The 27,057-nt window shown below is 68.7% G+C and overlaps 1 protein-coding gene across 1 annotated transcript; it reads left to right on the top strand.

Annotated features, from left to right (window-relative positions):
• Nucleotides 1-1,109: 1,109 nt before the first annotated feature.
• Nucleotides 1,110-27,057, top strand: LOC149524027 (uncharacterized). Its single transcript, XM_089779585.1, has 2 exons — nucleotides 1,110-4,717; nucleotides 26,366-27,057. The coding sequence occupies exon 1, from the start codon at nucleotides 1,125-1,127 to the stop codon at nucleotides 4,296-4,298; it is 3,174 nt and encodes a 1,057-aa protein (XP_089635711.1). The 5' UTR covers nucleotides 1,110-1,124; the 3' UTR covers nucleotides 4,299-4,717; nucleotides 26,366-27,057.

Here is a 27,057-nt window from a genome sequence, read left to right as displayed (position 1 = left end):
AGCTGGCCATGGCAGAGCGGAGAACCGGCGGGGCACCGGCTGCGCCAAGTACGGATGGGCCCCAGGGTCCCGGGGCTGCCATGTGCTTGGAGAGGCTCACGGTGGCCCAATTGAAGGACGTGGGCGACATAGACGGGTTCCTCAGCTCCTTTGAGAGGGCCTGTGGACTGCAACGGGTTCCCCCAGCTGACTGGCTGCAGGAGCTCATCCCCGCACTGAACCAGGAGGCGGCCGGAGTGCTCAGTCAGCTGGAGGACCTACAGCCAGGGGATTACAACCGAGTCAAGGAGGCCCTGCTGCACAAGTTCGGGCTGACCCCCGAGATGTACAGGAAGAAGTTCCGGGGGGTACAGAAAGGGCCACGGGAGACCTATGTGGATCTGGCCTCCCGCCTGGCGCAATACTGCCGCAAGTGGGTGTCTGGAGTCGGAGCCCAGACCGCAGAGGAGCTGCTCAAGCTGGTCCTGATGGAGCAGCTCTATGAAGCGTGCCCACCCAAACTGAGGCTGTGGCTCAAGGACCGGAGACCAGAGAACCCCCAGGAGGCCGGGAGGCTGGCGGATGAGTTCATGGAGAGCCGGTCCGGGGGTGAACGGGAGTCCCGGAGAGAAAGAGAATCGCGCAGAGACCGGTTCTCGGCGGAGCAGCGGAGAGAGACACCTCCGAGGCGAGCCCCAGGGACCAGGATCAGTCATCGATACCCCAGAAAACCAGCCAGGGCCCGGGCAGAGCCGACCCGAATGGGCCCACAGAACCTAACTTGCCATAGCTGTGGGCAACGAGGCCACAAGAGGGCTCAATGCACCAGGCGCAAGAACAGGTCCCATGACCTGGGACGTTCCAGGGTTAACTGGCTGGGGCGGGAGGAAGGGCAGGCTGCCCCAGAGGCAGGGGCTGGCCGGCAAACCTCCGCTCGGGGAGGGGGGAAGGATGCTCAGTGCACCTCCCCTGGGAGGTCTGACCCTCGGGAGACAGATTTATCTGTGCACCGGGTGGGGGCGGGGCGGCCCGTACGGAGGGACTGCCTCGTACCCCTGGAGGTGGATGGCAGGAAGGTGACGGGTTTCTGGGACACGGGGGCGGAGGTGACGCTGGCCTGGCCCGACATAGTGGCCCCAGACCGTATGCTACCCGACACTCAGCTGACACTGAGGGGCATAGGCGGCACCCCCTTTAAGGTACCCGTAGCCAGGGTGCATCTGAAATGGGAGGCCAAGGAGGGCCCCAAGGAAGTGGGGGTGCACCCGCACTTGCCCACCGACGTGCTAATGGGGGGTGACCTAGAGGAGTGGCCAGACGGACCCCACAGGACGCTGGTCACCACCCGTAGCCAGAGCAAGCGAGGGGCTTGCGGCCCGGAACTCGAGGAGGTTCCCCAACAGGGGGCCCAGGGCCCCGTCCCAGCAGACCTAGATTTGGACCTAGGCAGTGGGGGGAACCACGGCCCTGTCCCAGCCCCAGCCGCTGAATTCCAGGCGGAGGTGCGAGCGGATCCCTCCCTGCAGGCCCTGAGGGACCGGGCTGACCTGGGTGCCGCTCAACCCCTAGGAGGAGATTGCCAGGAGAAGTTCCGGTGGGAGAGGGGATTTCTGTACCGGGAATGGCTTTCCCCCGGGACGGTAGGCAAGTGGGGGCTCCAGCGGCAGCTGGTGGTTCCCCAAAGGTATCGCCGCAAGCTGCTACACCTGGCCCATGACATCCCGTTCTCGGGACACCAGGGGATCCGGCGCACGCGGCTGAGGCTGCTCCAGAACTTCTACTGGCCGGGGATGTTTGCAGCTGTCCAGCGGTACTGCCGGTCCTGCGACTCCTGCCAGCGAGTGGGGAAGGCCCAAGACAGGAGGAAAGCTGCATTGAGACCCCTGCCCATCATAGAGGAGCCTTTCCAGAAGGTGGCGATGGATATTGTGGGGCCCTTCAACAGAGCGACCCGGACAGGGAAGAAATACATCCTGGTGGTGGTGGACTTCGCCACCCGCTACCCCGAGGCCGTGGCCCTGCCCTCCATCGAGGCAGACACGGTGGCAGACGCACTGCTGACCATTTTCAGCAGGGTGGGGTTTCCCCAGGAGGTTCTCACGGACCAGGGATCCAACTTCATGTCGGCCCTGCTCCGGTGCTTGTGGGAGAAGAGTGGGGTGCAACACACCTGGGCCTCGGCGTATCACCCCCAGACCAACGGGTTGGTGGAGAGGTTCAATGGGACTCTGAAGCAGATGCTACGGACCTTTATGCACAAACACCCGCAGGACTGGGACAAGTACCTACCCCACCTGCTGTTTGCATGCAGGGAAGTGCCCCAGGAGTCCACGGGGTTCTCGCCGTTCGAGCTGTTATATGGGAGGCGAGTGAGGGGCCCCCTGGACTTACTGAAAGACGAGTGGGAGGGGAAGGTCTCCCCGGAGGGTGAGCCGGTCGTGGAATACGTCCTGACATTCCGGGAAAGACTTGCCGAGCTCATGGGCCTGGCCAGAGAGAACCTGAGCAGGGCCCAGAGGAAGCAGAAGGTCTGGTACGACCGCAATGCACGGGCCCGCGCCTACGCTACCGGGGACCAGGTGATGGTCCTGATCCCCGTGCGGAAGAACAAGCTGCAAGCCGCCTGGGACGGCCCCTTCAAGGTGGTTAAGCAGCTGAACGAGGTGAACTACGTGGTGGAGCTGACGGGCCGGACGCGCGGCCAGCGGGTATATCATGTTAACATGATGAAGCCGTACTGGGACAGGGAGAACTTGGTGCTGGCCGTGTGTAAGCCCTGGGAGGAGCAGGGGGAGGATCCCCTGGTGGGCCTGTTCCCTGGGACCGAAGAGGACTCTTCGCTGGAGTCAATTTCCCTCTCGGACCAGCTCACCCCGGCCCAGCAGGCCGAGATCCGGGAGGTGCTGCGCTCCCACCAGCAGCTGTTCTCCGACAAGCCTGGTCTCACCAACCTGGCTGTCCACCGGGTGCAGACGGGCACTCACCCCCCGGTGCGCTGCTCCCCATTCAGAGTCACAGGGAAAACAGCCCAGGACCTGGAGAGAGAGGTCCAGGACATGTTGGCCCTGGGGGTGATCCAGCCATCCTCCAGCCCCTGGGCCTCTCCCGTGGTGCTGGTTCCCAAGAAGGACGGGTCGATCCGGTTCTGCGTGGACTACCGGAAGCTCAACGCCATCACGGTGTCCGACGCCTACCCGATGCCAAGGCCCGACGAGCTCCTGGACAAGCTGGGGGGAGCTCGCTATCTCACCACCCTGGACCTCACCAAGGGCTACTGGCAGGTGCCGCTAGACCAGGAGGCCAGACTGAAATCGGCTTTCATCACGCCGCTGGGGCTCTATGAGTTCCTGGTCCTACCCTTTGGCCTCAAAGGGGCGCCGGCCACCTTCCAGCGCCTGGTGGACCAGCTGCTGAGGGGAATGGAGAACTGTGCCCTAGCGTACATCGATGACATCTGCGTCTTCAGCCAGTCCTGGGAGGACCACGTGGCCCAGGTCAGCCAGGTACTGGATCGGCTGAGGGAGGCTGGGCTGACCGTAAAGGCTGGGAAGTGCAAGGTTGGAATGGCCGAAGTGTCCTACCTGGGCCATAAGGTGGGGAGCGGCTGCTTGAAGCCAGAGCCGGCCAAAGTGGAGGCCATCCGGGACTGGCCTGTGCCCCAGACCAAGAAGCAGGTCCAGGCTTTCATTGGGATGGCGGGGTACTACCGGAGGTTTGTGCCCAACTTCAGCTCCATCGCTGCCCCGATCACAGAGCTGTGCAGGAAGGGGAGGCCCGACAGGGTGGTCTGGACGGAGCAGTGCCAGAGGGCTCTCTGTGCACTGAAGGGAGCCCTGGCCAAGGCCCCAGTGCTGGTAAACCCAGACTTCGACAAGCCCTTTATCGTGTTTACTGACGCCTCGGACACCGGGCTGGGGGCGGGGCTGATGCAGGCGGACGAGAAAGGGGAACGTCACCCCATCGTGTACCTGAGCAGGAAGCTGCTGCCCCGGGAGCGGAGCTACGCGACCGTAGAGAGGGAATGCCTGGCCATGGTGTGGGCCCTGCAAAAGCTGCAGCCGTACCTGTTTGGCCGGCGTTTCACGGTGTTCACCGACCACTGCCCCCTGACCTGGCTGCCCCAGATGAAAGGGACGAACGCCAAGCTGCTGCGGTGGAGCCTGCTCCTGCAGGACTGCGACATGGAAGTGATCCACGTCAAGGGGAGCGCCAACATCATCGCCGACGCGCTGTCCTGTGGGGGGGCCCGAACTTCCCTAGGTCACGAGCGGAGTGACCCTGCTCAGTTCGCTCTCGGAGGGGGGAGAACTGTGACGTAGTGGGGGTACTTGCTGGGCTGTGGTGACCCCTGCTGTCTGGAGCAAGACCCAGCAGGGAAAGCCTCATTATGCAAAGGTGACTCAAAAACCTGTCTGACCTGCGGCCCCCCATGGGGAGAAACAAAGGAAGGTGGATGCTGCCCTGGCTGGGGGCAGGGCTGGAGGAGAGGTGGTTAGTTCCTATCTGGAAGGCAGAGGATAAGGAGCTGGGGAGGGGGCTGGGACTCCCCTATCTCAAGGGGGGGCACTGAGGCCTCTTAGCCCCAGTTCCTGTAACCAGATTACATCTGTGCTGCGCTGTGCTGGAGGAACAATAAACCACCCTCAATTCCACTGGCTGGTGAAGTCTGTTCATGCCATTTCGGGGTGCAGGAGACGGGGAACCCCCAACGCACCATCACAGAGGGCCCCCGGCTGCGGTGAGTGGGGAGGGCCCCGGCTGTGGTGAGTGGGGAGGGCCCCCGGCTGTGCTGAGTGGGGAGGGCCCCGGCTGCGGTGAGTGGGGAGAGCCCCCGGCTGCGGTGAGTGGGGAGGGCCCCCGGCTGTGCTGAGTGGGGAGGCCCCCGGCTGTGGTGAGTGGGGAGGGCCCCCGGCTGCGGTGAGTGGGGAGGCCCCCGGCTGCGGTGAGTGGGGAGGGCCCCCGGCTGCGGTGAGTGGGGAGGGGCCTCGGCTGCGGTGAGTGGGGAGGGCCCCCGGCTGTGCTGAGTGGGGAGGGCCCCCGGCTGTGGTGAGTGGGGAGGCCCCCGGCTGCGGTGAGTGGGGAGGGGCCTCGGCTGCGGTGAGTGGGGAGGGCCCCCGGCTGCGGTGAGTGGGGAGGGCCCCCGGCTGTGCTGAGTGGGGAGGCCCCCGGCTGCGGTGAGTGGGGAGGCCCCCGGCTGCGGTGAGTGGAGAGGGGCCTCGGCTGCGGTGAGTGGGGAGGGCCCCCGGCTGTGCTGAGTGGGGAGGGCCCCAGGGTGCCCGGGGCGGCCAGTCGCTTGGAGAAGCTCGTGTTGGCCCGATGTAAAGACGTGGGGGACATGGACGGTCTCTCAGCTCCTTTGAGCGAGCCTGTGAACTGCACCAGATCCCCGGCCGGCCGGCTGGGACACCTCCCCCCCTTGCTGGATCAGGAGGCCGCAGGGGGCTCAGCCGGCTGGAGGGGCCAGCCAGGCGACTACGAACGGGTCAAACAGACCCTGCTGCACACGTTCGAGCTGCCCCCCAGACGTGCAGGAAGATGCTCATGTCGGCCCCGCTCCAGGGCTTGTGGGGGACGCACGGGGCCCAGCTCACCTGGGCCCCAGGGTATCACTCCCGGCCCAGCGGGCTGGTGGGGAGGTTCCAGGGGACCCTGAAGCGGATGCTGGAGGCCTTTATGCACCAGCACCCACAGGACTGGGGCGAGTCCCTGCCCCCCTGCTGTCTGCACAGGGAGGCTCCCCGAGGGTCTGCCAGGCTCTCCCGACAGAGCCAGGGTGCAGAGGGGAAGGGCCCCCCGGGCTTGCTGAGAGAGTTACGGGAGGGGGAGACCTGCCTGGACGGAGCGTCGGGGGTGGGGGACGCCCTGGCTTTCCGGGAAAGGCTCGCTGGGCTCACAGGCCCGCCCAGAGAGACCCGGGCAGAGCCCCAGGGCAGTGGGGTCCCCTCTGGCTGCGGGCGGGGTGCAGAGTGGGGGGCCCCGACGCATCGTCACAGCCCCATCCCCACTCAGGACAGCGGGGGCACCGTGCCCTGCCCACCCTCCGAGCTGGCCGGGGCGTCCTGTCGGGGGGAGCTGCCCGGGCTCCGTGTCACCCGCAGGCAGGGCAGCAGCCAGCGCGCCCGTCCTGTCCCCCCCCGCCGGGAAGGGCTGGCACGGCTCGTCGGGGGCAGGGCACTCGGGGGCTCGCCAGCCCGGCGGGCGAGGTGCCAGGCGGCGCTGCGTGGGGGGCCGGGTTTCACGCCGACACCGGATGCCTTCGCCCGAGCAGCCTGGGGGTGTCTGCGCCGCACGACACAGCTGGGGAAATCCGGCTCTGGCCTCGTGGGCTCGGGCAGAGTCAGCCGGCTGCCTGGCACCTCGCCAGAGCGCCACGGCGGCTCAGACGCCTCCAGGGCTTCCCTCCGAGGCTGCAGGCTCCCTGCCAGCCGTGCTCTGCCTGTGCCCAGCTGGCTGAACCCAGAGCCCCAGGCATCAGCCCCCGCACTGGGCGTGTGCTGCCCACAATAGCCATGGAGCCAGAGCCAGCCTGGCACCTCCGCCTGCCCCCTCCGGCCCCACAGCCTCTGGGCTCCCCTGCCCTGTGGGGCTGGCCGGGGCTTCTCCCTGTGGGCCCGGGGCCAGGCCACTGTGCTGGGCAGCAAACCCATCCCCCGGGATCCCGGGAGGCCCTGCTCTCCGGGGCGGGTCGCACTGCCCGGGGGCGCTGCAGGTAGCTCCCTGGCGCATCTCGTTTAACGTTTTCATTAATGACCTCGATTAGCTCCTCCCCTTCCCCAGCCCCACTGATCAGCACCTCCCCCCAGCCCCCTCAAGCAGTGTCCCCCCCCTCCGGGCTGCAGGGATGTTGATGCAGCACCAGCTGGTAGCCCTGTTGCCAGGAGCCAAGCCAGCCCCGGGGCACTCGGGCGGCTGCAGTAGGCTAGGAGTCAGCGGGCTCGGGGCGGGGCTCTGGGGGCTCTGGGCGGGGCTCTGGGCGGGGCTCGGGGACTCAGGGCGGGACTCGAGGTGGGGCTTGTGGCGGGACTTGGGGGCTCAGGGCGGGGCTCAGGGCGGGGCTCGGGGGCTCAGGGCGGGGCTCGGGGGCTCAGGGCGGGGCTGTGGGGCTCAGGGCGGGGCTCTGGGCGGGGCTCTGGGGCTCAGGACAGGGCTCGGGGCGGGGCTTGGGGGCTCAGGGCGGGGCTCGAGGTGGGGCTTGGGTGGGGCTTGGGGGCTCAGGGCAGGGCTCGAGGGCTCTGGGCGGGGCTTTGGGGCTCAGGGCGGGGCTCGGGGCGGGGCTTGGGGGCTCAGGGCGGGGCTCGAGGTGGGGCTTGGGTGGGGCTTGGGGGCTCAGGGCAGGGCTCGAGGGCTCTGGGCGGGGCTTTGGGGCTCAGGGCGGGGCTCGGGGCGGGGCTCGGGGGGGCTCTGGGCGGGGGCGATGACACACCAATCACAGCAAAGCCGCTTTCGAGAGGCGCCACCTCCCCCAGAGCGCTGAGCCCGCCAAGCTCCGCCCCCCGGATCCTCTGCCCCGCCCTTGTCCAGCCGCTGAGACGCACGCGGCTCCATGTCCTGCCCTTGCACCCGCCTGGCCCCGGCCCCGGCCCCGTGTTCGGCGCCGCGCTCCTCCTGGCGACCTGCCGAGCCGTCTCCTCCGCCCGGGTCGCTGGGTCGAGGGCTCGGGCCGGGGGGGCGGCTCGAAGACGGGGGGGCCGCTCCGGTGTCTCCCCTTGCGAGGCAGCGCGCTGGTGCTGACCCAGCCGGTCCTGTCCCTGCTCTGGCACCGGCTCCACGCCCTGCGCCCGGCCCCGCAGGGGTCCTGTGTCTGCCCGCACCCCCGGAGCCCCCCTCGCCGCAGACACTGCCCCACAGCCCTGCACCCCCGAAGCCCCCCTCGCCGCAGACACTGCCCCACAGCCCCGCACCCCCGGAGCCCCCCTCTCCACAGACACTGCCCCACAGCCCTGCACCCCATCAGTGGGCTCCTGCGCTGTGGCTGGCTGTGGAGCTGCACATGCTGCTGTGCAGAGTGAGAAAAGCTCCTCGAGGGGTTTCCTGCTTGTCTCCAGCAAAGCCCGGTGGGAGAAGCCAGGCCGGGCGCTAAGGGGCGACATTGGGGTCGGGTCGGTCACTGCTCTATGGTCCATGGACCCAGCCAGTCCTGCGATGGGCACATCGGCCCTGCACTGGTCCTGAGAGGGTTAATCTCGCGTTAGGCCCAGACCACGCCCCACGGCCCCACTGGGCATGCTCCAACTGGGGCCCAGCTATAAAGGGGAGTAGCCCAGCTCCTCCGGGCTCCTTCAGGGCGGGTGGCGGGACGGGGGCTCCAGCAGAGAGCTGCTGAGCCGCTGCCACGGAAGCCCTGCCCCCGGGGTGTTAGACTGGTGGGTTCGTGGTGCACGGACGGAGGCCCAGGCCTGTGCCCCCAGCACACCCTGCCCGGCGCCGCCGCCTGCCCCACGGCCCAAGCGCCGCGCCCCGCCCTGGGTCGGCTCCGACACCGGAGTCCTGGGCCCCAGCGCCAGGCGGCGTCTGCAGGGCCCCCGTGGCAGCACCGGCACCAGGCGGGCCCAGGGCCTGGTCCCTGCACAGATCTAAATCCATTAGCTACGCGTAATTAGATTTTTCTCAATTACCAGATTATGATAATTAACCGCTCGTTTGTAGGAGGCAGCACTAAGCCGGTGTCGCACCTGGCAGGCTGCCAGGCTGCGCCCGTGTCACCGGGATCGCCGACCCCGGAGCGGATGTCAGAGCATGGCCGGTGGGAGCTGGAAGGAGGAGTCGGCCTCTGCCCCGACCCCTGGCCCGGCTGACCCCCACTGCTCCTGACTGACCCCCGGCTGTGCCTGGCCCTCCGGCTGTCCCCAGCCCCCCGTCCAACCCCCCCCGACTGACCCCCGGCTGTCCCCAGCCCCCCGTCCAATCCCCCCCGACTGACCCCCGGCTGTCCCCAGCCCCCCGTCCAACCCCCCCCGACTGACCCCCGGCTGTCCCCGGCCCCCGTCCAATCCCCCGCGACTGAGCCCCGGCCCCCCGTCTAACCCCCCCGACTGACCCCCGGCTGTCCCCAGCCCCCGTCCAATCCCCCACGACTGAGCCCCAGCTGTCCCCGGCCCTCCAGCCAATCCCCCCCGACTGACCCCCGGCTGTCCCCGGCCCCCGGCCAATCCCCCGCGACTGACTCCCAGCTGTCCCCGACCCCCTGTCCAATCCCCCCCCAGCTGTCCCTGGCCCCCCGTCCAATTCCCCCCCTGACTGACCCCCAGCTGTCCCCGGCCCCCTGTCCAATCCCCCCCCAGCTGTCCCCGGCCCCCTGTCCAATCCCCCCCCCCGACTGACTCCACAGCTGCCCTCTGCCCCACCCCCACTGGCCCCTGCTTCCAATGCCCCTGGCCCTGACTGAGCCCAGGCCAAGTCCCCGGTGCCCTGGCTGGGCTGGGGCGAGTGATCCAGCCTGGCCCTCGCTCAGGGCTGCCTGTGAGACCCTCCCCTCGCGTGTGTCATGAGGTGGGGGAGTGTGACGTAGTGGGGGTAATTGCTGGGCTGTGGTGACCCCTGCTGTCTGGAGCAAGACCCAGCAGGGAAAACCTCACTAGGCAGAGGTAAGGCCAAACTTGTTGAACCAGTGGCCAGACACCCCCCATGGAGAGGAACAAAGGAAGGTGGATGCTGCCCTGGCTGGGGGGCAGGGCTGGAAGAGGGTTAGTTGGTTGCTGGCTGTCTGAGAGGATGGAGGAGAGCTTAGGGGAAGGGGCTGGAATTTAGGGGCCCAGTCTCCCCCATCTCAAGGGGGCCTGAGGCATCCTAGCCCAGCTCTGTGACCAGATTACATCTGTGCTGTGCTGTGCTGGAGGAGCAATAAACCACCCTCAATTCCACTGGCTGGTACAGTCTGTTTGTGCCATTTTGGGGTGCAGGAGACGGGGGACCCCAACGCGCCGTCACACTGGTGTCAGGAGTGGGATGCACTGCACCCCGTGGATGAAGCTCCCAGCGGCAAGCAACAAGGCGCAGTAGAAGCAAGAGCCCTGGAGCCAGGCGTGCTGGAGACAGAGCGAAGCGGTTCCTGGGAATCGTGGGGTGCTGCAGCCCTAGACTGGTGAGTCTGCACCGAGGGGCCCAGCGGGCAGATGGCCTACGCCCGACTCCTGAGGGCAGAGCTGGTGGGGCTGTGCAGAGAGAGGGGCTTGCCTGTGCGGAAAGCAACCAAGGCCCAGCTGATTGCCCAGCTGGAAGAGAATGACCAGCCACAGGGCCAGGATCTTGTCCCCAGGGGAAGCAGCCAGACCCCCCCTGAGAGTGTGTCAGGCTCAGAGAGGGGGAGGAGCGCTGGAACCCACCGGAGAGATGAGACAGCATCTCCCGGGAGGCCTGCAAGCCGTAGCCCATCTAGGGCAGGGGCCAGCCCAGCGGAGCTGCGGCGGCTGGAGATCCAGCTGCGGATCAAGGAATTGGAAGTGGAGGATCGAGAGAGGGAGCGCCAAGATCGAGAGAAGGAGCGCCAAGATCGAGAGAGGCAGCGACAGCATGAGCTGGCCATGGCAGAGCGGAGAACCAGCGGGGCACCGGCTGCGCCAAGTGCGGATGGGCTCCAGGGTCCCAGGACTGCCAGACGCTTGGAGAGGCTCGTGGTGGCCCAATTGAAGGACGTGGGCGACATAGACGGGTTCCTCAGTGCCTTTGAGAGGGCCTGTGGACTGCAACGGGTCCCCCCAGCTGACTGGCTGCAGGAGCTCATCCCCGCACTGAGCCAGGAGGTGGCCGGAGTGCTCAGTCAGCTGGAGGACCTACAGCCAGGGGATTACAACCGAGTCAAGGAGGCCCTGCTGCACAAGTTCGGGCTGACCCCCGAGATGTACAGGAAGAAGTTCCGGGGGGTACAGAAAGGGCCACGGGAGACCTATGTGGACCTGGCCTCCCGCCTGGTGCAATACTGCCGCAAGTGGGTGTCTGGAGTCGGAGCCCAGACTGCAGAGGAGCTGCTCAAGCTGGTCCTGATGGAGCAGTTCTGTGAAGCGTGCCCACCCAAACTGAGGCTGTGGCTCAAGGACCGGAGACCAGAGAACCCCCAGGAGGCCGGGAGGCTGGCGGATGAGTTCACGGAGAGCCGGTCCGGGTGTGAGAGGGGAAGGATGCTCAGTGCACCTCCCCTGGGAGGTCTGATTCTCAGGAGGCGGATTTCTCCGTGTACCGGGTGGGGGCAGGACGGCCCCTGCGGAGCGAGTGCCTCATACCCCTGGAGGTGGATGGTAGGAAGGTGACGGGCTTCTGGGACACGGGGGCGGAGGTGACTCTGGCCCGATCCGACATAGTGGCCCCAGAGCGGATACTACCCCACACCCAGCTGACCCTGAAGGGCATAGACGGGTCCCCGTTTAAGGTGCCTGTAGCCAGGGTGCATCTGAAATGGGGGGCCAAGGAAGGCCTCAAGGAAGTGGGGGTGCACCCGCACTTGCCCACCGAGGTGCTGATGGGGAATGACCTAGAGGAGTGGCCCCATGAATCCCAGCGGGCTCTAGTCACTACCCGGAGCCAGAGCCAGCAGGGGGCTGACAACGTGGGTCCAGGGAAGGACTCCTGGCAGCAGCCTCAGGGTCCCATCCCAGTGGACACGGGGTCCAGCCAGGCTGGGACTCCGGACCTAGGCAGAGGTGGGGGACAGGTCCCGCTCCCTGCCTCAGCAGCTGAATTCCAGGCTGAGGTGCAGGCAGACCCCTCCTTGCAGAGGCTGAGGGACCAGGCTGGCCTCCGTGCAGCTCAGCCCCGGGGGAGAGGTGGCCAGGAGAGATTCCTGCGGGAGCAGGGACTCCTGTTCCGGGAATGGCTTCCCCCCAGGAAGGCGAGGGCATGGGGGGTCCCGCGGCAGCTGGTCGTCCCCCAAAAGTATCGCTTCAAGCTGCTGTATTTGGCCCACGACGTCCCCGTTGGGGGCCACCGGGGGATCCGGAGCACCCGGCTGAGGCTGCTCCAGCACTTCTATTGGCCGGGAATCTTTACAGCCGTGCAGCGGTACTGCCGGTCCTGTGACTCCTGCCAGAGGGGCGGGAAGGCCCAAGACAGTAGGAAAGCGGCTTGGGGGTTTCTACCCCAGATAGACCCTCTGGGCTTGCTGAGAGAGTTATGGGAGGGGAAGACCTCCCTGGATGGAGCGTCGGAGGTGGGAGCTGCCCTGGCTGTCCAGAGAAGGCTCGCTGGGCTCATGGCCCCGGCCCGAGAGACCCTGGCCAGAGATCAAGGCCAGCGGAAGGGTGGGTGTGACCCCCGAGGACAGGCCTGTGCCAGTCGCCCTGGAGCGGGGTGGCGAGTGGACAGAGGGAAGCCAGCTCATGTGGGTCCTCGCCACGGCCGGCCTGAGTCAAGGGGAGCACCCATGTCCCCAGGGCGGGTTCCCACGCAGAGGACCCGAACTTCCCTAGGTCACGAGCGGAATGACCCTGCTCAGTTCGCTCTCGGAGGGGGAGAACTGTGACGTAGTGGGGGTACTTGCTGGGATGTGGTGACCCCTGCTGTCTGGAGCAAGACCCAGCAGGGAAAACCTCACTAGGCAGAGGTAAGGCCAAACTGGTTGAACCAGTGGCCAGACACCCCCCATGGAGAGGAACAAAGGAAGGTGGATGCTGCCCTGGCTTGGGGGCAGGGCTGGAAGAGGGTTAGTTGGTTGCTGGCTGTCTGAGAGGATGGAGGAGAGCTTAGGGGAAGGGGCTGGAATTTAGGGGCCCAGTCTCCCCCATCTCAAGGGGGCCTGAGGCATCCTAGCCCAGCTCTGTGACCAGATTACATCTGTGCTGTGCTGTGCTGTGCTGGAGGAGCAATAAACCACCCTCAATTCCACTGGCCGGTGCAGTCTGTTTGTGCCATTTCGGGGTGCAGGAGACGGGGGACCCCAACCCGCCGTCACGGGGGAGCTCCCGGCCCTGCGCCCCCCCAGCCAGAGGGGACTCCCAGCTGGCTGGAGAGCAGACGGCTCATTGGCTCCCAGGGACCCAGCACAGCCCAGCCTGGGGAAAGGGGCCCAGAGCCTGCCCAGCCCCCCAAGCCAGCTGGACTCCCCCGCCCTGAGTCAGCCGAACACTAACTCCCACCCGCCACTGGTGCCAGGCCGCCCCGCCCCCATGTGTGTCCTGCATCCCTGGCCAGTGCTCTCTGCTGTGCCCTGGGCCTCGGGACGGGAGAGACTGAACCTGCCTCCCCAGTGCCGCAGTGCCCGGGGAAACTGAGGCACCCCCGAGTCCCTGCATGGAGACGAAAGGGATGGGCACAGTGAAACGCCTCCACGGTGCAAGGAAGCCTGGAGCACATGCCGCATGGAGGCTCCAATGTCTCATCCACCCACTTTTGAACAGGAGCAGAACGAGGCCCCAAAGTCCGCCCCAGAGCGGCAGAGGGCCGGCGAGCGGGGGAAATGGACCGTCCCGAGGGGGAGGCCGGGGCCTACTGAGGAAAACAGGCAGGAACATGGAGCGGCTGCTCCCGGGTGCCGGCAGGGCAGCCAAGGCGAGTGTGAAGAGCCGACGTCACAGCAACTTCTTGGACGTGCACCCCGAGCAGGGCCGGGTGCTGGGGGAGCTGGCGGGGCACCCGGGCCGACGGGCTCGTGGGGAAGGGAGGTGACGTGTGCTGAGGAGACGGGGAGATTCCCGGAGCGGAGCCGTTCTCTGTAGCCGGCAGGGCTGAGGGGTGAGAGAACAAACTGGTCCCCCCCAGCCCCAGGACCCGCCCTGCGCCTACCCACCCGCCATCCTGGGACCCGCCCTGGCCGTCCCCCTCCCCAGCCCCGGGACCCGCCCTGCGCCTACCCACCCGCCATCCTGGGACCCGCCCTGCGCCTACCCACCCGCCATCCTGGGACCCGCCCTGGCCGTCCCCCCCCAGCCCCAGGACCCGCCCTGTGCCTACCCACCTGCCATCCTGGGACCCGCCCTGGCCGTCCACCCCCAGCCCCAGGACCCGCCCTGTGCCTACCCACCCGCCATCCTGGGACCCGCCCTGGCCGTCCCCCCCCCAGCCCCGGGACCCGCCCTGCGCCTACCCACCCGCCATCCTGGGACCCGCCCTGGCCGTCCCCCCCCCCAGCCCCGGGACCCGCCCTGCGCCTACCCACCCGCCATCCTGGGACCCGCCCTGGCCGTCCCCCCCCAGCCCCAGGACCCGCCCTGCGCCTACCCACCCGCCATCCTGGGACCCGCCCTGGCCGTCCCCCCCCCAGCCCCAGGACCCGCCCTGCGCCTACCCACCCGCCATCCTGGGACCCGCCCTGGCCGTCCCCCCCAACCCCAGGACCCACCCTGGCCGTCCCCCCCCATCCCCAGGACCCGCCCTGCACCTACCCACCTGCCATCCTGGGACCCGCCCTGGCCGTCCCCCCCCCCCCCAGCCCCAGGACCCGCCCTGTGCCTACCCACCCGCCATCCTGGGACCCGCCCTGGCCGTCCCCCCCCCCCCCAGCCCCAGGACCTGCCCTGCGCCTACCCACCCGCCATCCTGGGACCCGCCCTGGCCGTCCCCCCCCCCCAACCCCAGGACCCGCCCTGGCCGTCCCCCCCCAGTCCCAGGACCCGCCCTGCGCCTACCCACCCGCCATCCTGGGACCCGCCCTGGCCGTCCCCCCCCCCAGCCCCGGGACCCGCCCTGCGCCTACCCACCCGCCATCCTGGGACCCGCCCTGGCCGTCCCCCCCCCCCAGCCCCAGGACCCGCCCTGCGCCTACCCACCCGCCATCCTGGGACCCGCCCTGGCCGTCCCCCCCCCCCCAGCCCCAGGACCCGCCCTGCGCCTACCCACCCGCCATCCTGGGACCCGTCCTGGCCATCCCCCACTTTCTGTGCTGCAGAGAGTGGGGCGTCCGGGCGGCCTCCCCCCAGCCTGCTGGCCCAAAGCGCAGGGGCTGCTGCTTGGCAGAGGAGCACTGAGGTGCCTGTGGGCCCAGCCTGCGTTTCCCTGCCCTGCCAGGCGGTTCCGGGCCACGTGGAGAGCTGAGCGCCTCTGCGGTCTGAGCACTTAGCCTGCTTCCCGCCAGCGGCTCCCGGGGGGCCGGCCGCTAACGCTGGGCTGCCTCCAGCCACTCCCTGCAGAGGGGCTGAGCGAGAGTCCTGCCGCGCCCAGGGCAGCCGCGCTCGCCGCGCCGTGGAGAGGGGCCGGGCGAGGGTCCTGCCGTGCCGTGGCCATGTGGGCAGAGGGGCCCTGCGGGATGCCCGCCCAGCACCGGAACACCCCCAGACTGGGCACAGGGCATCACCTGCAGAGCTGCCCAGCCCTGCGCCCGGCCTGCGGCTCCTACCGGGTGGAGCCGGCCGCCCCGCCAGCCCCCCAGCCCTGCCCCCCCAGCCTGGAGCAGTTCGCCAGCCGCTCCACGCTCCACGGCATCCGGCACATCTTCGCGCACGGGCCCTACGAGGGCCGGCACCTGCTGTGGACAGTGGCCTTCCTGGGCTCGCTGGCCCTGCTGCTGCACACCTACGCCGAGCGCGTCCACCTCTACCGCCAGTACCCGCACAACACGCAGCTGGAGGAGGAGACGGTGCCCCGCATCCCCTTCCCCGCCGTCACCCTCTGCCCCCTCAACCCGGCCCGCCTCTCCCAGCTCTCCAGCCATGACCTGCTCTGGGCCGGGGAGCTGCTGGGGCTGCTGGACAGCAGGCAGCAGCCACTGGCGCCCGAGGGGCAGCAGCTGCTGGCCGGGAGGCTGGCGCCCAGCGCGGAGGAGCAGCACCGGCCCTTCGACCTGCGGGAGCTCTACGGGCGCGCGGGCCACCGGCTGGACCCCGGGCACATGCTGCTGAGCTGCAAGTTCGACAGCGAGGCCTGCAACGCCAGCGACTTCCAGACCGTGAGTGCGGCCGCGCCCTCCGGCCGGGGGGGGGGGGGGACACGTGTGGGGCCGAGCTGAACCGTTCCTGGGGCCCTCTGGCTGGGGGGGGGGGGGTGTGGGGCCGAGCTGAACCATTCCTGGGGCCCTCCGGCCAGGGGGGACACGTGTGGGGCAGAGCTGAACTGTTCCTGGGACCCTCTGGCTGGGGGGGGGCGTGTGGGGCCGAGCTGAACCGTTCCTGGGGCCCTCTGGCTGGGGGGGGCGTGTGGGGCCGAGCTGAACCGTTCCTGGGACCCTCTGGCTGGGGGGGGCCGTGTGGGGCCGAGCTGAACCGTTCCTGGGACCCTCTGGCTGGGGGGGGCCGTGTGGGGCCGAGCTGAACCGTTCCTGGGACCCTCTGGCTGGGGGGGGGCGTGTGGGGCCGAGCTGAACCGTTCCTGGGACCCTCTGGCTGGGGGGGGCGTGTGGGGCCGAGCTGAACCGTTCCTGGGGCCCTCTGGCTGGGGGGGCGTGTGGGGCCGAGCTGAACCGTTCCTGGGACCCTCTGGCTGGGGGGGCCGTGTGGGGCTGAGCTGAACCGTTCCTGGGACCCTCTGGCTGGGGGGGGCCGTGTGGGGCCGAGCTGAACCGTTCCTGGGACCCTCTGGCTGGGGGGGGGCGTGTGGGGCCGAGCTGAACCGTTCCTGGGGCCCTCTGGCTGGGGGGGGGCGTGTGGGGCCGAGCTGAACCGTTCCTGGGACCCTCTGGCTGGGGGGGGCCTTGTGGGGCCGAGCTGAACCGTTCCTAGGACCCTCTGGCTGGGGGGGCCGTGTGGGGCCGAGCTGAACTGTTCCTGGGACCCTCTGACTGGGGGGGCCGTGTGGGGTCGAGCTGAACCGTTCCTGGGACCCTCTGACTGGGGGGGCCGTGTGGGGCTGAGCTGAACCGTTCCTGGGACCCTCTGACTGGGGGGGCCGTGTGGGGTTGAGCTGAACCGTTCCTGGGACCCTCTGGCTGGGGGGGGCCGTGTGGGGCCGAGCTGAACCATTCCTAGGACCCTCTGGCTGGGGGGGGCGTGTGGGGCCGAGCTGAACCGTTCCTAGGACCCTCTGGCTGGGGGGGGCCGTGTGGGGTCGAGCTGAACCGTTCCTAGGACCCTCTGGCTGGGGGGGGCCGTGTGGGGTCGAGCTGAACCGTTCCTAGGACCCTCTGGCTGGGGGGGGCCGTGTGGGGCCGAGCTGAACCGTTCCTAGGACCCTCTGGCTGGGGGGGGCCGTGTGGGGTCGAGCTGAACCGTTCCTAGGACCCTCTGACTGGGGGGGCCGTATGGGGTCGAGCTGAACCGTTCCTAGGACCCTCTGGCTGGGGGGGGCCGTGTGGGGTCGAGCTGAACCGTTCCTAGGACCCTCTGGCTCGGGGGGGCGCGTGGGTCCAATTCAAAGGGCTCCTGGGGCCCTCTGGCTGGGGGGGCCGTGTGGGGCCGAGCTGAACCGTTCCTGGGACCCTCTGACTGGGGGGGCCGTGTGGGGTCGAGCTGAACCGTTCCTGGGACCCTCTGACTGGGGGGGCCGTGTGGGGCTGAGCTGAACCGTTCCTGGGACCCTCTGACTGGGGGGGCCGTGTGGGGTTGAGCTGAACCGTTCCTGGGACCCTCTGACTGGGGGGGGCCGTGTGGGGCCGAGCTGAACCGTTCCTAGGACCCTCTGGCTGGGGGGGGCGTGTGGGGCCGAGCTGAACCGTTCCTAGGACCCTCTGGCTGGGGGGGGCCGTGTGGGGTCGAGCTGAACCGTTCCTAGGACCCTCTGGCTGGGGGGGGCCGTGTGGGGTCGAGCTGAACCGTTCCTGGGACCCTCTGGCTGGGGGGGGCCGTGTGGGGTCGAGCTGAACCGTTCCTAGGACCCTCTGGCTGGGGGGGGCCGTGTGGGGCCGAGCTGAACCGTTCCTAGGACCCTCTGGCTGGGGGGGGCCGTGTGGGGTCGAGCTGAACCGTTCCTAGGACCCTCTGACTGGGGGGGCCGTATGGGGTCGAGCTGAACCGTTCCTAGGACCCTCTGGCTGGGGGGGGCCGTGTGGGGTCGAGCTGAACCGTTCCTAGGACCCTCTGGCTCGGGGGGGCGCGTGGGTCCAATTCAAAGGGCTCCTGGGGCCCTCTGGCTGGGGGGGCCGTGTGGGGCCGAGCTGAACCGTTCCTGGGACCCTCTGACTGGGGGGGCCGTGTGGGGTCGAGCTGAACCGTTCCTGGGACCCTCTGACTGGGGGGGCCGTGTGGGGCTGAGCTGAACCGTTCCTGGGACCCTCTGACTGGGGGGGCCGTGTGGGGTTGAGCTGAACCGTTCCTGGGACCCTCTGACTGGGGGGGGCCGTGTGGGGCCGAGCTGAACCGTTCCTAGGACCCTCTGGCTGGGGGGGGCGTGTGGGGCTGAGCTGAACCGTTCCTAGGACCCTCTGGCTGGGGGGGGCCGTGTGGGGTCGAGCTGAACCGTTCCTAGGACCCTCTGGCTGGGGGGGGCCGTGTGGGGTCGAGCTGAACCGTTCCTGGGACCCTCTGGCTGGGGGGGGCCGTGTGGGGCCGAGCTGAACCGTTCCTAGGACCCTCTGGCTGGGGGGGGCGTGTGGGGCCGAGCTGAACCGTTCCTGGGACCCTCTGACTGGGGGGGCCGTGTGGGGCCGAGCTGAACCGTTCCTAGGACCCTTTGGCTGGGGGGGCCGTGTGGGGCCGAGCTGAACCGTTCCTGGGACCCTCTGACTGGGGGGGCCGTGTGGGGTTGAGCTGAACCGTTCCTGGGACCCTCTGGCTGGGGGGGCCGTGTGGGGCCGAGCTGAACCGTTCCTAGGACCCTCTGGCTGGGGGGGGCGTGTGGGGCCGAGCTGAACCGTTCCTAGGACCCTCTGGCTGGGGGGGGCCGTGTGGGGCCGAGCTGAACCGTTCCTAGGACCCTCTGGCTGGGGGGGGCGTGTGGGGCCGAGCTGAACCGTTCCTAGGACCCTCTGGCTGGGGGGGGCCGTGTGGGGCCGAGCTGAACCGTTCCTGGGACCCTCTGGCTGGGGGGGGCCGTGTGGGGCCGAGCTGAACCGTTCCTGGGACCCTCTGGCTGGGGGGGGCCGTGTGGGGCCGAGCTGAACCGTTCCTAGGACCCTCTGGCTGGGGGGGGCCGTGTGGGGCCGAGCTGAACCGTTCCTAGGACCCTCTGGCTGGGGGGGGCCGTGTGGGGCCGAGCTGAACCGTTCCTAGGACCCTCTGGCTGGGGGGGGCCGTGTGGGGCCGAGCTGAACCGTTCCTAGGACCCTCTGGCTGGGGGGGGCGCGTGGGGCCGAGCTGAACCGTTCCTGGGACCCTCTGACTGGGGGGGGCCGTGTGGGGTCGAGCTGAACCGTTCCTGGGACCCTCTGGCTGGGGGGGGCGCGTGGGGCCGAGCTGAACCGTTCCTGGGACCCTCTGGCTGGGGGGGGCGCGTGGGGCCGAGCTGAACCGTTCCTAGGACCCTCTGGCTGGGGGGGGCGCGTGGGGCCGAGCTGAACCGTTCCTGGGACCCTCTGGCTGGGGGGGGCGTGTGGGGCCGAGCTGAACCGTTCCTAGGACCCTCTGGCTGGGGGGGGCGTGTGGGGCCGAGCTGAACCGTTCCTGGGACCCTCTGACTGGGGGGGCCGTGTGGGGCCGAGCTGAACCGTTCCTGGGACCCTCTGGCTGGGGGGGGCCGTGTGGGGCCGAGCTGAACCGTTCCTAGGACCCTCTGGCTGGGGGGGGCGTGTGGGGCCGAGCTGAACCGTTCCTGGGACCCTCTGACTGGGGGGGCCGTGTGGGGCCGAGCTGAACCGTTCCTAGGACCCTCTGGCTGGGGGGGCCGTGTGGGGTCGAGCTGAACCGTTCCTAGGACCCTCTGGCTGGGGGGGCCGTGTGGGGTCGAGCTGAACCGTTCCTGGGACCCTCTGACTGGGGGGGGCCGTGTGGGGTCGAGCTGAACCGTTCCTAGGACCCTCTGGCTGGGGGGGGCGTGTGGGGCCGAGCTGAACCGTTTCTGGGACCCTCTGACTGGGGGGGCCGTGTGGGGCCGAGCTGAACCGTTCCTGGGACCCTCTGACTGGGGGGGCCGTGTGGGGCCGAGCTGAACCGTTCCTGGGACCCTCTGACTGGGGGGGGCCGTGTGGGGCCGAGCTGAACCGTTCCTGGGACCCTCTGACTGGGGGGGCCGTGTGGGGCCGAGCTGAACCGTTCCTAGGACCCTCTGGCTGGGGGGGCCGTGTGGGGCCGAGCTGAACCGTTCCTAGGACCCTCTGGCTGGGGGGGCCGTGTGGGGCCGAGCTGAACCGTTCCTGGGACCCTCTGACTGGGGGGGCCGTGTGGGGCCGAGCTGAACCGTTCCTGGGGCCCTCTGGCTGGGGGGGCCGTGTGGGGCCGAGCTGAACCGTTCCTGGGACCCTCTGACTGGGGGGGCCGTGTGGGGCCGAGCTGAACCGTTCCTGGGACCCTCTGACTGGGGGGGCCGTGTGGGGCCGAGCTGAACCATTCCTGGGACCCTCTGACTGGGGGGGGCCGTGTGGGGTCGAGCTGAACCGTTCCTGGGACCCTCTGGCTGGGGGGGGCGTGTGGGGCCGAGCTGAACCGTTCCTGGGACCCTCTGACTGGGGGGGCTGTGTGGGGCCGAGCTGAACCGTTCCTAGGACCCTCTGGCTGGGGGGGCCGTGTGGGGCCGAGCTGAACCGTTCCTGGGACCCTCTGGCTGGGGGGGGCGTGTGGGGCCGAGCTGAACCGTTCCTGGGACCCTCTGACTGGGGGGGCCGTGTGGGGCCGAGCTGAACCGTTCCTGGGGCCCTCTGGCTGGGGGGGCCGTGTGGGGCCGAGCTGAACCGTTCCTAGGACCCTCTGGCTGGGGGGGCCGTGTGGGGCCGAGCTGAACCGTTCCTGGGACCCTCTGGCTGGGGGGGGCCGTGTGGGGCCGAGCTGAACCGTTCCTAGGACCCTCTGGCTGGGGGGGGCCGTGTGGGGCCGAGCTGAACCGTTCCAGGGGCCCTCTGGCTGGGGGGGGGCGTGTGGGGGCTGAGCTGAACTGTTCCTAGGACCCTCTGGCTCGGGGGGGCCGTGTGGGGCCGAGCTGAACCGTTCCTAGGACCCTCTGGCCCCGGGGGGGGGGCGCGTGGGTCCAATTCAAAGGGCTCCTGGGGCCCTCTGGCTGGGGGCAGGGCGCGTGGGTCTGAGCTGAAGGGCTCCTGGCTGCAGTGGGGGGCATTTGGGAGGGGGCTGCAGACCCCCCCTCGGCCGGCAGCGGGAGCTGGGGGCCCCACCGGCCGTTTCCGGCTCGGGGCCGCAGCGGGAGCTAGGCTGGGAGTTGGCTCCCGTAGTCACTGCTGGGGTTAGAGCCGTGCTGTGGGGCCCCGGGGCAGGGGCAGGCGGGTGCCCCACGTGCTGTGGGGCAGGCGGAGGGGCTGTGGTTAGGGGCCGCAGGGCGGGGGCTGGGCTGGAGGAGCAGCTCGGGCAGGCGGGTGACCCGGGGGCAGGGCACTCGGTCTGTCCGGCCTGGCGCCCCTGCTGGGGGCGGGCTCTGCGCCGAGGGGCGGGGCAAAGGGGCAGAGCTGGTGGGGCAGAGGGCACAGAAGTGACATTCAGAGATCCCTGTGTGGCCTCCCCCCCTCCGCCCTAGGGCTCCCCCCACGCTCCCCATCCACCAATGGCCCCTCCTCGTGTGCCCTCCCCTCCCCCACCCCGTGCAGCCCCTGCTCCCCTCCCCTCCCCCGCCCCGTGCAGCCCCTGCTCCTCTCCCCTCCCCCGCCCCGTGCAGCCCCTGCTCCCCTCCCCTCCCCCGCCCCGTGCAGCCCCTGCTCCCCTCCCCTCCCCCGCCCCGTGCAGTCCCTGCTCCTCTCCCCTCCCCTCCCCCGCCCCGTGCAGCCCCTGCTCCTCTCCCCTCCCCTCCCCTGCCCCGTGCAGCCCCTGCGCCTCTCCCCTCCCCTCCCCTGCCCCGTGCAGCCCCTGCTCCTCTCCCCTCCTCTCACCAGCCCCGTGCAGCCCCTGCTCCCCTCCCCTCCCCCGCCCCATGCAGCCCCTGCTCCCCTCCCCTCCTCTCCCCTCACCCACCCCGTGCAGCCCCTGCCTCCCCTCCCCTCCCCTTCCCCGCCCCGTGCAGCCCCTTCCTCCCCTCTCCCACCCCGTGCAGCCCCTGCTCCTCTCCCCTCCCCTCCCCTCACCTGCCCCGTGCAGCCCCTGCTCCTCTCCCCTCCCCTCCCCTCACCTGCCCCGTGCAGCCCCTGCCTCCCCTCTCCCACCCCGTGCAGCCCCTGCTCCTCTCCCCTCCCCTCCCCTCCCCTGCCCCGTGCAGCCCCCGCTCCTCTCCCCTCCCCTCCCCTACCCTCCCCTTCCCCGCCCTGTGCAGCCCCTTCCTCCCCTCTCCCACCCCGTGCAGCCCCTGCTCCCCTCAACCGTTCCTCCCCAACACTGGGGCCCTGGGCTCCAGCCCCCACTCTCAGACTGGACTGAGGTCTTCCCAGTGATGCTCTGCCCTTGTCACAAGGAGCAGCTACCCCACTACTGGGGCGGGGCTTGTGTTCCGGTGGCGCGGGGCTCATGTTCAGACCGGGCAGGGCTCATGGCTGAGCAGGGCTCGTGGCCGGGAGGGGTAGGACTCGTGGCCGGGAGGGGTGGGGCTCATGGCCGGGAGGGGTGGGACTCGTGGCCAGGAGGGGCGGGGCTCGTGGCTGAGCAGGGCTCGTGGCCAGGAGGGGCGTGGCTCGTGGCTGGGAGGGGCGGGGCTCATGGCTGAGCAGGGCTCGTGGTCAGGAGGGGTGGGGCTCGTTGCTGGGAGGGGTGGGGCTCGTGGCCAGGAGGGGCGTGGCTCGTGGCTGGGAGGGGCGGGGCTCGTGGCTGAGCAGGGCTGGTGGCCAGGAGGGGCGTGGCTCGTGGCTGGGAGGGGCGGGGCTCATGGCTGAGCAGGGCTTGTGGTCAGGAGAGGTGGGGCTCATTGCCGGGAGGGGTGGGGCTCGTGGCCAGGAGGGGCGTGGCTCGTGGCTGGGTGGGGCGGGGCTCGTGGCTGGGTGGGGCGTGGCTCGTGGCTGGGTGGGGCGTGGCTCGTGGCTGGGTGGGGCGGGGCTCGTGGCTGAGCAGGGCTGGTGGCCAGGAGGGGCGTGGCTCATGGCTGAGCAGGGCTTGTGGTCAGGAGAGGTGGGGCTCATTGCCGGGAGGGGTGGGGCTCGTGGCCAGGAGGGGCGTGGCTCGTGGCTGGGAGGGGTGGGGCTCATGGCTGAGCAGGGCTCGTGGCCAGGAGGGGCGTGGCTCGTGGCTGGGAGGGGCGGGGCTCATGGCTGAGCAGGGCTCGTGGCCAGGAGGGGCGTGGCTCGTGGCTGGGAGGGGCGGGGCTCGTGGCTGAGCAGGGCTCGTGGTCAGGAGGGGCGGGGCTCGTGGCTGAGCAGGGCTTGTGGTCAGGAGGGGCGGGGTTCATGGCTGGGAGGGGCGGGGTTTGTGGCTGAGCAGGGCTCGTGGCCAGGAGGGGCGTGGCTTGTGGCTGGGATGGCCCTCAATTCGCTGTGCGGCTCCACTCGGTGCGCAGGAGACCCAAGTGAGGTGGCCGCGCTCTGACCTGCAGGTGCCAGGCAGCTGCGCCAGCCCCTTGGGCCGCTCCCCTGCTCGGGTCCCGTCAGAGCCAGGCGCTGGGGCAGAGGGGCCATGGGCCGGGCAGAGCTGGGCCGTGGGGGGAGGCTGCAGGACAAGTTGGCTCCGCCCCTGGCAGGACAGCTGGGCGCCGGCTGCCTGTTCCCTGGGCTCCCTGGAGCCAGGCCTGGGATTGGTCCTTCCTTCCGCCTGGGACTAGGGGTCTGGCCGACAGGGAGCCCTGAGCCCCCAGGATGGGCACCTGCCTGGAGCAGCTCTGGGGCTGGGCTGGGTCTCCGTGGGGCCCTGGCGCTGCTGAGTGGCGCTGCCCCGGGCGCCGTGCCCACCAGATGGCTGCGCAATATTAGCCTCATCGCTCCTGCTGCCACTCGCGTCCTGGCCGCTGCGCCGGCTCCTCCCCCTCGTTTGCAGCCATTCTCCCCGCCAGGTGCGGCCACCTGGCCGCCTGCCAGCCAGCGGGGGGGCCTGGCAGTGCCCCCGAGCCGCAGTGACGGGGAAGCAGCAGCTGTGCCCAGCTCAGCCTGGCCCGCCTGGGCACGCCGGCGCCTGCTTCTCGCAGCTCCTTCGCTGCAGCCCCTGCGCTCCAGGGGCCCTCCCCCTCCCCCTGGCCGGGCGGGTGTCACCGGCTCTCAGGTCACGCCCACACGTGGCCTGTACGGTCCCGGGGGTTTATTGCTCCTCCAGGACACAGCCCAGCACAGACGGGACGTGGCTACCGGGGGCAGGGCCAGGATGCCCCAGACCCTTGGGTTAGGGCCCATCGCCCCAGGGCCCCAGCCTAGCCTGTTCTCTCCATGCTTCCCAGACAGCCCCTGCCCCCCCCCAGCCCTGCCCCCGAGCCAGGTGCTGGTCTCCGCCCCCCTCCCTTTGTCTCTCCCTGGGCAGCTGAGCCTGGGTGTCTGGGTGAATCCACATTGGGAGAGTCAGTGAGAATCTCCCATCCCAGCGCAGGGGGCCCCGGGTCACAGAGCAGACAGCCCCCCACTGCGCCACAGCCTGGTCCCCCCTGTTCCCCCTCACAGCCTGGCACATCTGTGTCTCCCTGCAGCCAGGGGGGCTCTGCCTGCCCCCTGCCCCCTCCCATCCCCCCAGCAGCTCCCTCTCTCCAGCCCAACCTCAAGGAAGAGCCACACATGGACTGAGAACTGGTTAAAAGGCAGGAAACAAAGGGGAGGAATCAATGGTCAGTTTTCCGAGAGGAGAGAGGTGACCAGTGGGGTCCCCCAAGGGTCTGTCCTGGGACCGTCCTATTCAACTTATTTATTAATGACCTGGAGAAAGGGGGAAACAGGGATGATCCCAAACTGCTCGAGACGGTTCAGACCAAAGCAGACTGGGACGAGCTCCAAAAGGATCTCACCAAACTGAGTGACTGGGCTACAAACTGGCCAATGAAATGGAATGTGGCTAAATGTCAAGTAACGCGCATTGGAAAGAATAGTCCCAACGAGACATGCGATGTGATGGGGACTAATCTGGCTCCGGCTACTCGAGCGAGAGATCTTGGCGCCACTGTGGAGAGTTCTCTGCAAACATCCGCTCTGTGCGCAGCAGCAGCCAGAAAAGCGAACAGACTGTTCGGAAACATTGCTCGTCCCCTTACTAAAGGGGCCTCTGACGTTTTCTGGGAGGATCCTGTGTGCTGCAATCTAGCCCTAGAGACAACAACTCCCATGAGCCCTTGAGGTAACGGGGAAGTGGGGCTTGTCTGGGCATGTTGGGAGAGGGGCTCTCCATTCTGGGGACAGAGGAGCCAGGCTGGTGTGGAGCCTGTTGTGTTGCAGCTATAGCCTGGGACTGAGCCTGCGGGGTTGGACCTAGCAGACTGCTTCAGGGGCTGCTGATTGTCTCTGGAGGGGAGAGACTCTGGCTGTGCCTGTGGCTGAGAGGGGTGACACAAACCTGCCCAGGAGGTGACTCTGAGTAACTGGGGGTGACGTCTACTGTGTAACCTTGTGTGTCTGCCTGTCCGTGCTGGGCTGGGTGACCCCCGACTCTGCAGAGGCTCTGGGGGGTGAGTGACCCAGCGGGGGGTGGTCCCTGAGGGCATGGCCCAGCCGCCTGACACCCGGCTAGGGGGTGGGACCTGAACAAAGTGAGGGGCGGGGCCGCCTGGGGGCTGAGGGACCAGTTGCTGGGGGGTGGGTCAGTCTGGGCGGGGGAAGATGAAGGAGACAGGGAGCAGGAAGGGAGTTAAGGGGGCCCGAGAGGAATACGGCTCCTGCTCGCCGTGTCTGCGCTAATGTGATCCTGCGCTGCGCCGTGCCCCTGAGAACCAATGAACCCCCTGCTCTCCTGGCCGGCGGAGCCACGTTTGGCTGCGGGTGGGGTGCAGGGTCGGGGTCCCCCGCGCGCCCTCACACTGGGCGTTTGGGAAAGTGCTGCCTGGGACGGACCTCGGAGAACAGACTGCCCTGGCCCAAAGGGAGGCCGAGTGAGCAGCCCAGGGAACCGGAGCTGCCGGCATTTGGTGGGGCTGCTCCAGTGGCAGAGGGATTTTTGCAGCTGGCACTCGCAGGACCGGCCCAGAGCCGACTCCACTCCAGCTGCAGCCCTCCAAGCGCGTCCACGCCGGCACGTGTGGGGAACTCTGACTCCGGAGCAGGGCGGGCGCCGGGTGGGACAAGCAGGAGAGCAGATCCAGCCACACACGTCCCCTTCCTGCCCGCTGCTTTGTGAACTGGCTTGTTCACTTTCCGTCTGTTGTGAAGCAGGGCGGGTTCGTTCTGTGTGGCCGAGGAGACGGACACTGTTTGGAATGGTTGTCCCGGGTGAGGTCCAGATTCCTGCGGCTCCCAAGGCACCATACGTGTGTCCAGGGCCAGCCAGGTGGAGGCACGGCCCTTGTATCTTCTGTAGGAGCCAGGGGGTGGAGAGGGAATCCCCGACTAACACCACCACCCCGGGGCACTCACCTGGGAGTGTGACCTGCTCCCACGTGGCCCAGGCAGGAGAAAGGGGGCTGCACATTTCAAAAGGGATAGAAGATAAGACAGAAAATATCTTATTTCTTATCTCTCTAGAACCGCGGGACGCCCACACCTGGAATCCTGCGCACAGACGTGGTCGCCTCAGCTCAGAAAAGATACACTGGCCTTGGAAAAGGTTCAGAAAAGGGCAACTACAATGCGGAGGGGTTTGGACGGGTCCCATACGAAGAGAGGTTAAAGAGACGGGGACTTTTCAGCTTAGAAAAGAGGAGACTGAGGGGGATGTGACAGAGGGCTATAAAATCATGAGTGGTGTGGGAAAAGTGACCAAGGAAAAGTTATTTACTTATTCCCACAACCTAAGACCTAGGGGCCACCCAATGAAATGAACAGGCAGCAGGTTTAAAACAAACCAAAGGAAGTTTTTCTTCACTCAGCACATAGTTAACCTGTGGAACTCCTCGCCTGAGGATATTGTGAATACCAGGACTTCCAAAAAGAGCTAGGTAGATTCATGGAGGTTGGGTCCATCAGTGACTGTTAGCCAGGCTGGGTAGGGACGGTGTCCCTGGCCTCTGTCTGGAAATGGATGACGGGAGAGGGATCACATGAGGATGATCTGCTGTGTCCCCTCCCTCTGGGGCACCTGGCCCTGGCCACTGTGGGCAGACAGGACACTGGGCTGGATGGGCCTTTGCTCTGACCCCGTCTGGCCGTTCTTATGATCCCCCCCTCCCTCCAGCAACGCCCCCCAACCCCTCAGCAGCCCCTCCCTCCAGCCCCGC

The sequence above is a fragment of the Pelodiscus sinensis genome, chromosome 7 (genome assembly GCF_052426305.1).
Source record: "Pelodiscus sinensis isolate ZL-2025 chromosome 7, ASM5242630v1, whole genome shotgun sequence".
NCBI classification, from domain to species: Eukaryota; Metazoa; Chordata; order Testudines; family Trionychidae; genus Pelodiscus; species Pelodiscus sinensis.
The sequence above is the reverse complement of the archived record's forward strand: the minus strand, read 5'-3'. Positions and strand labels throughout refer to the sequence as shown.

Bases quoted from the DNA above. Each gene is read 5' to 3' on its own strand.
- LOC149524027 (XM_089779585.1), top strand. From the start codon at position 1,125: ATGCTACCCGACACTCAGCTGACACTGAGGGGCATAGGCGGCACCCCC.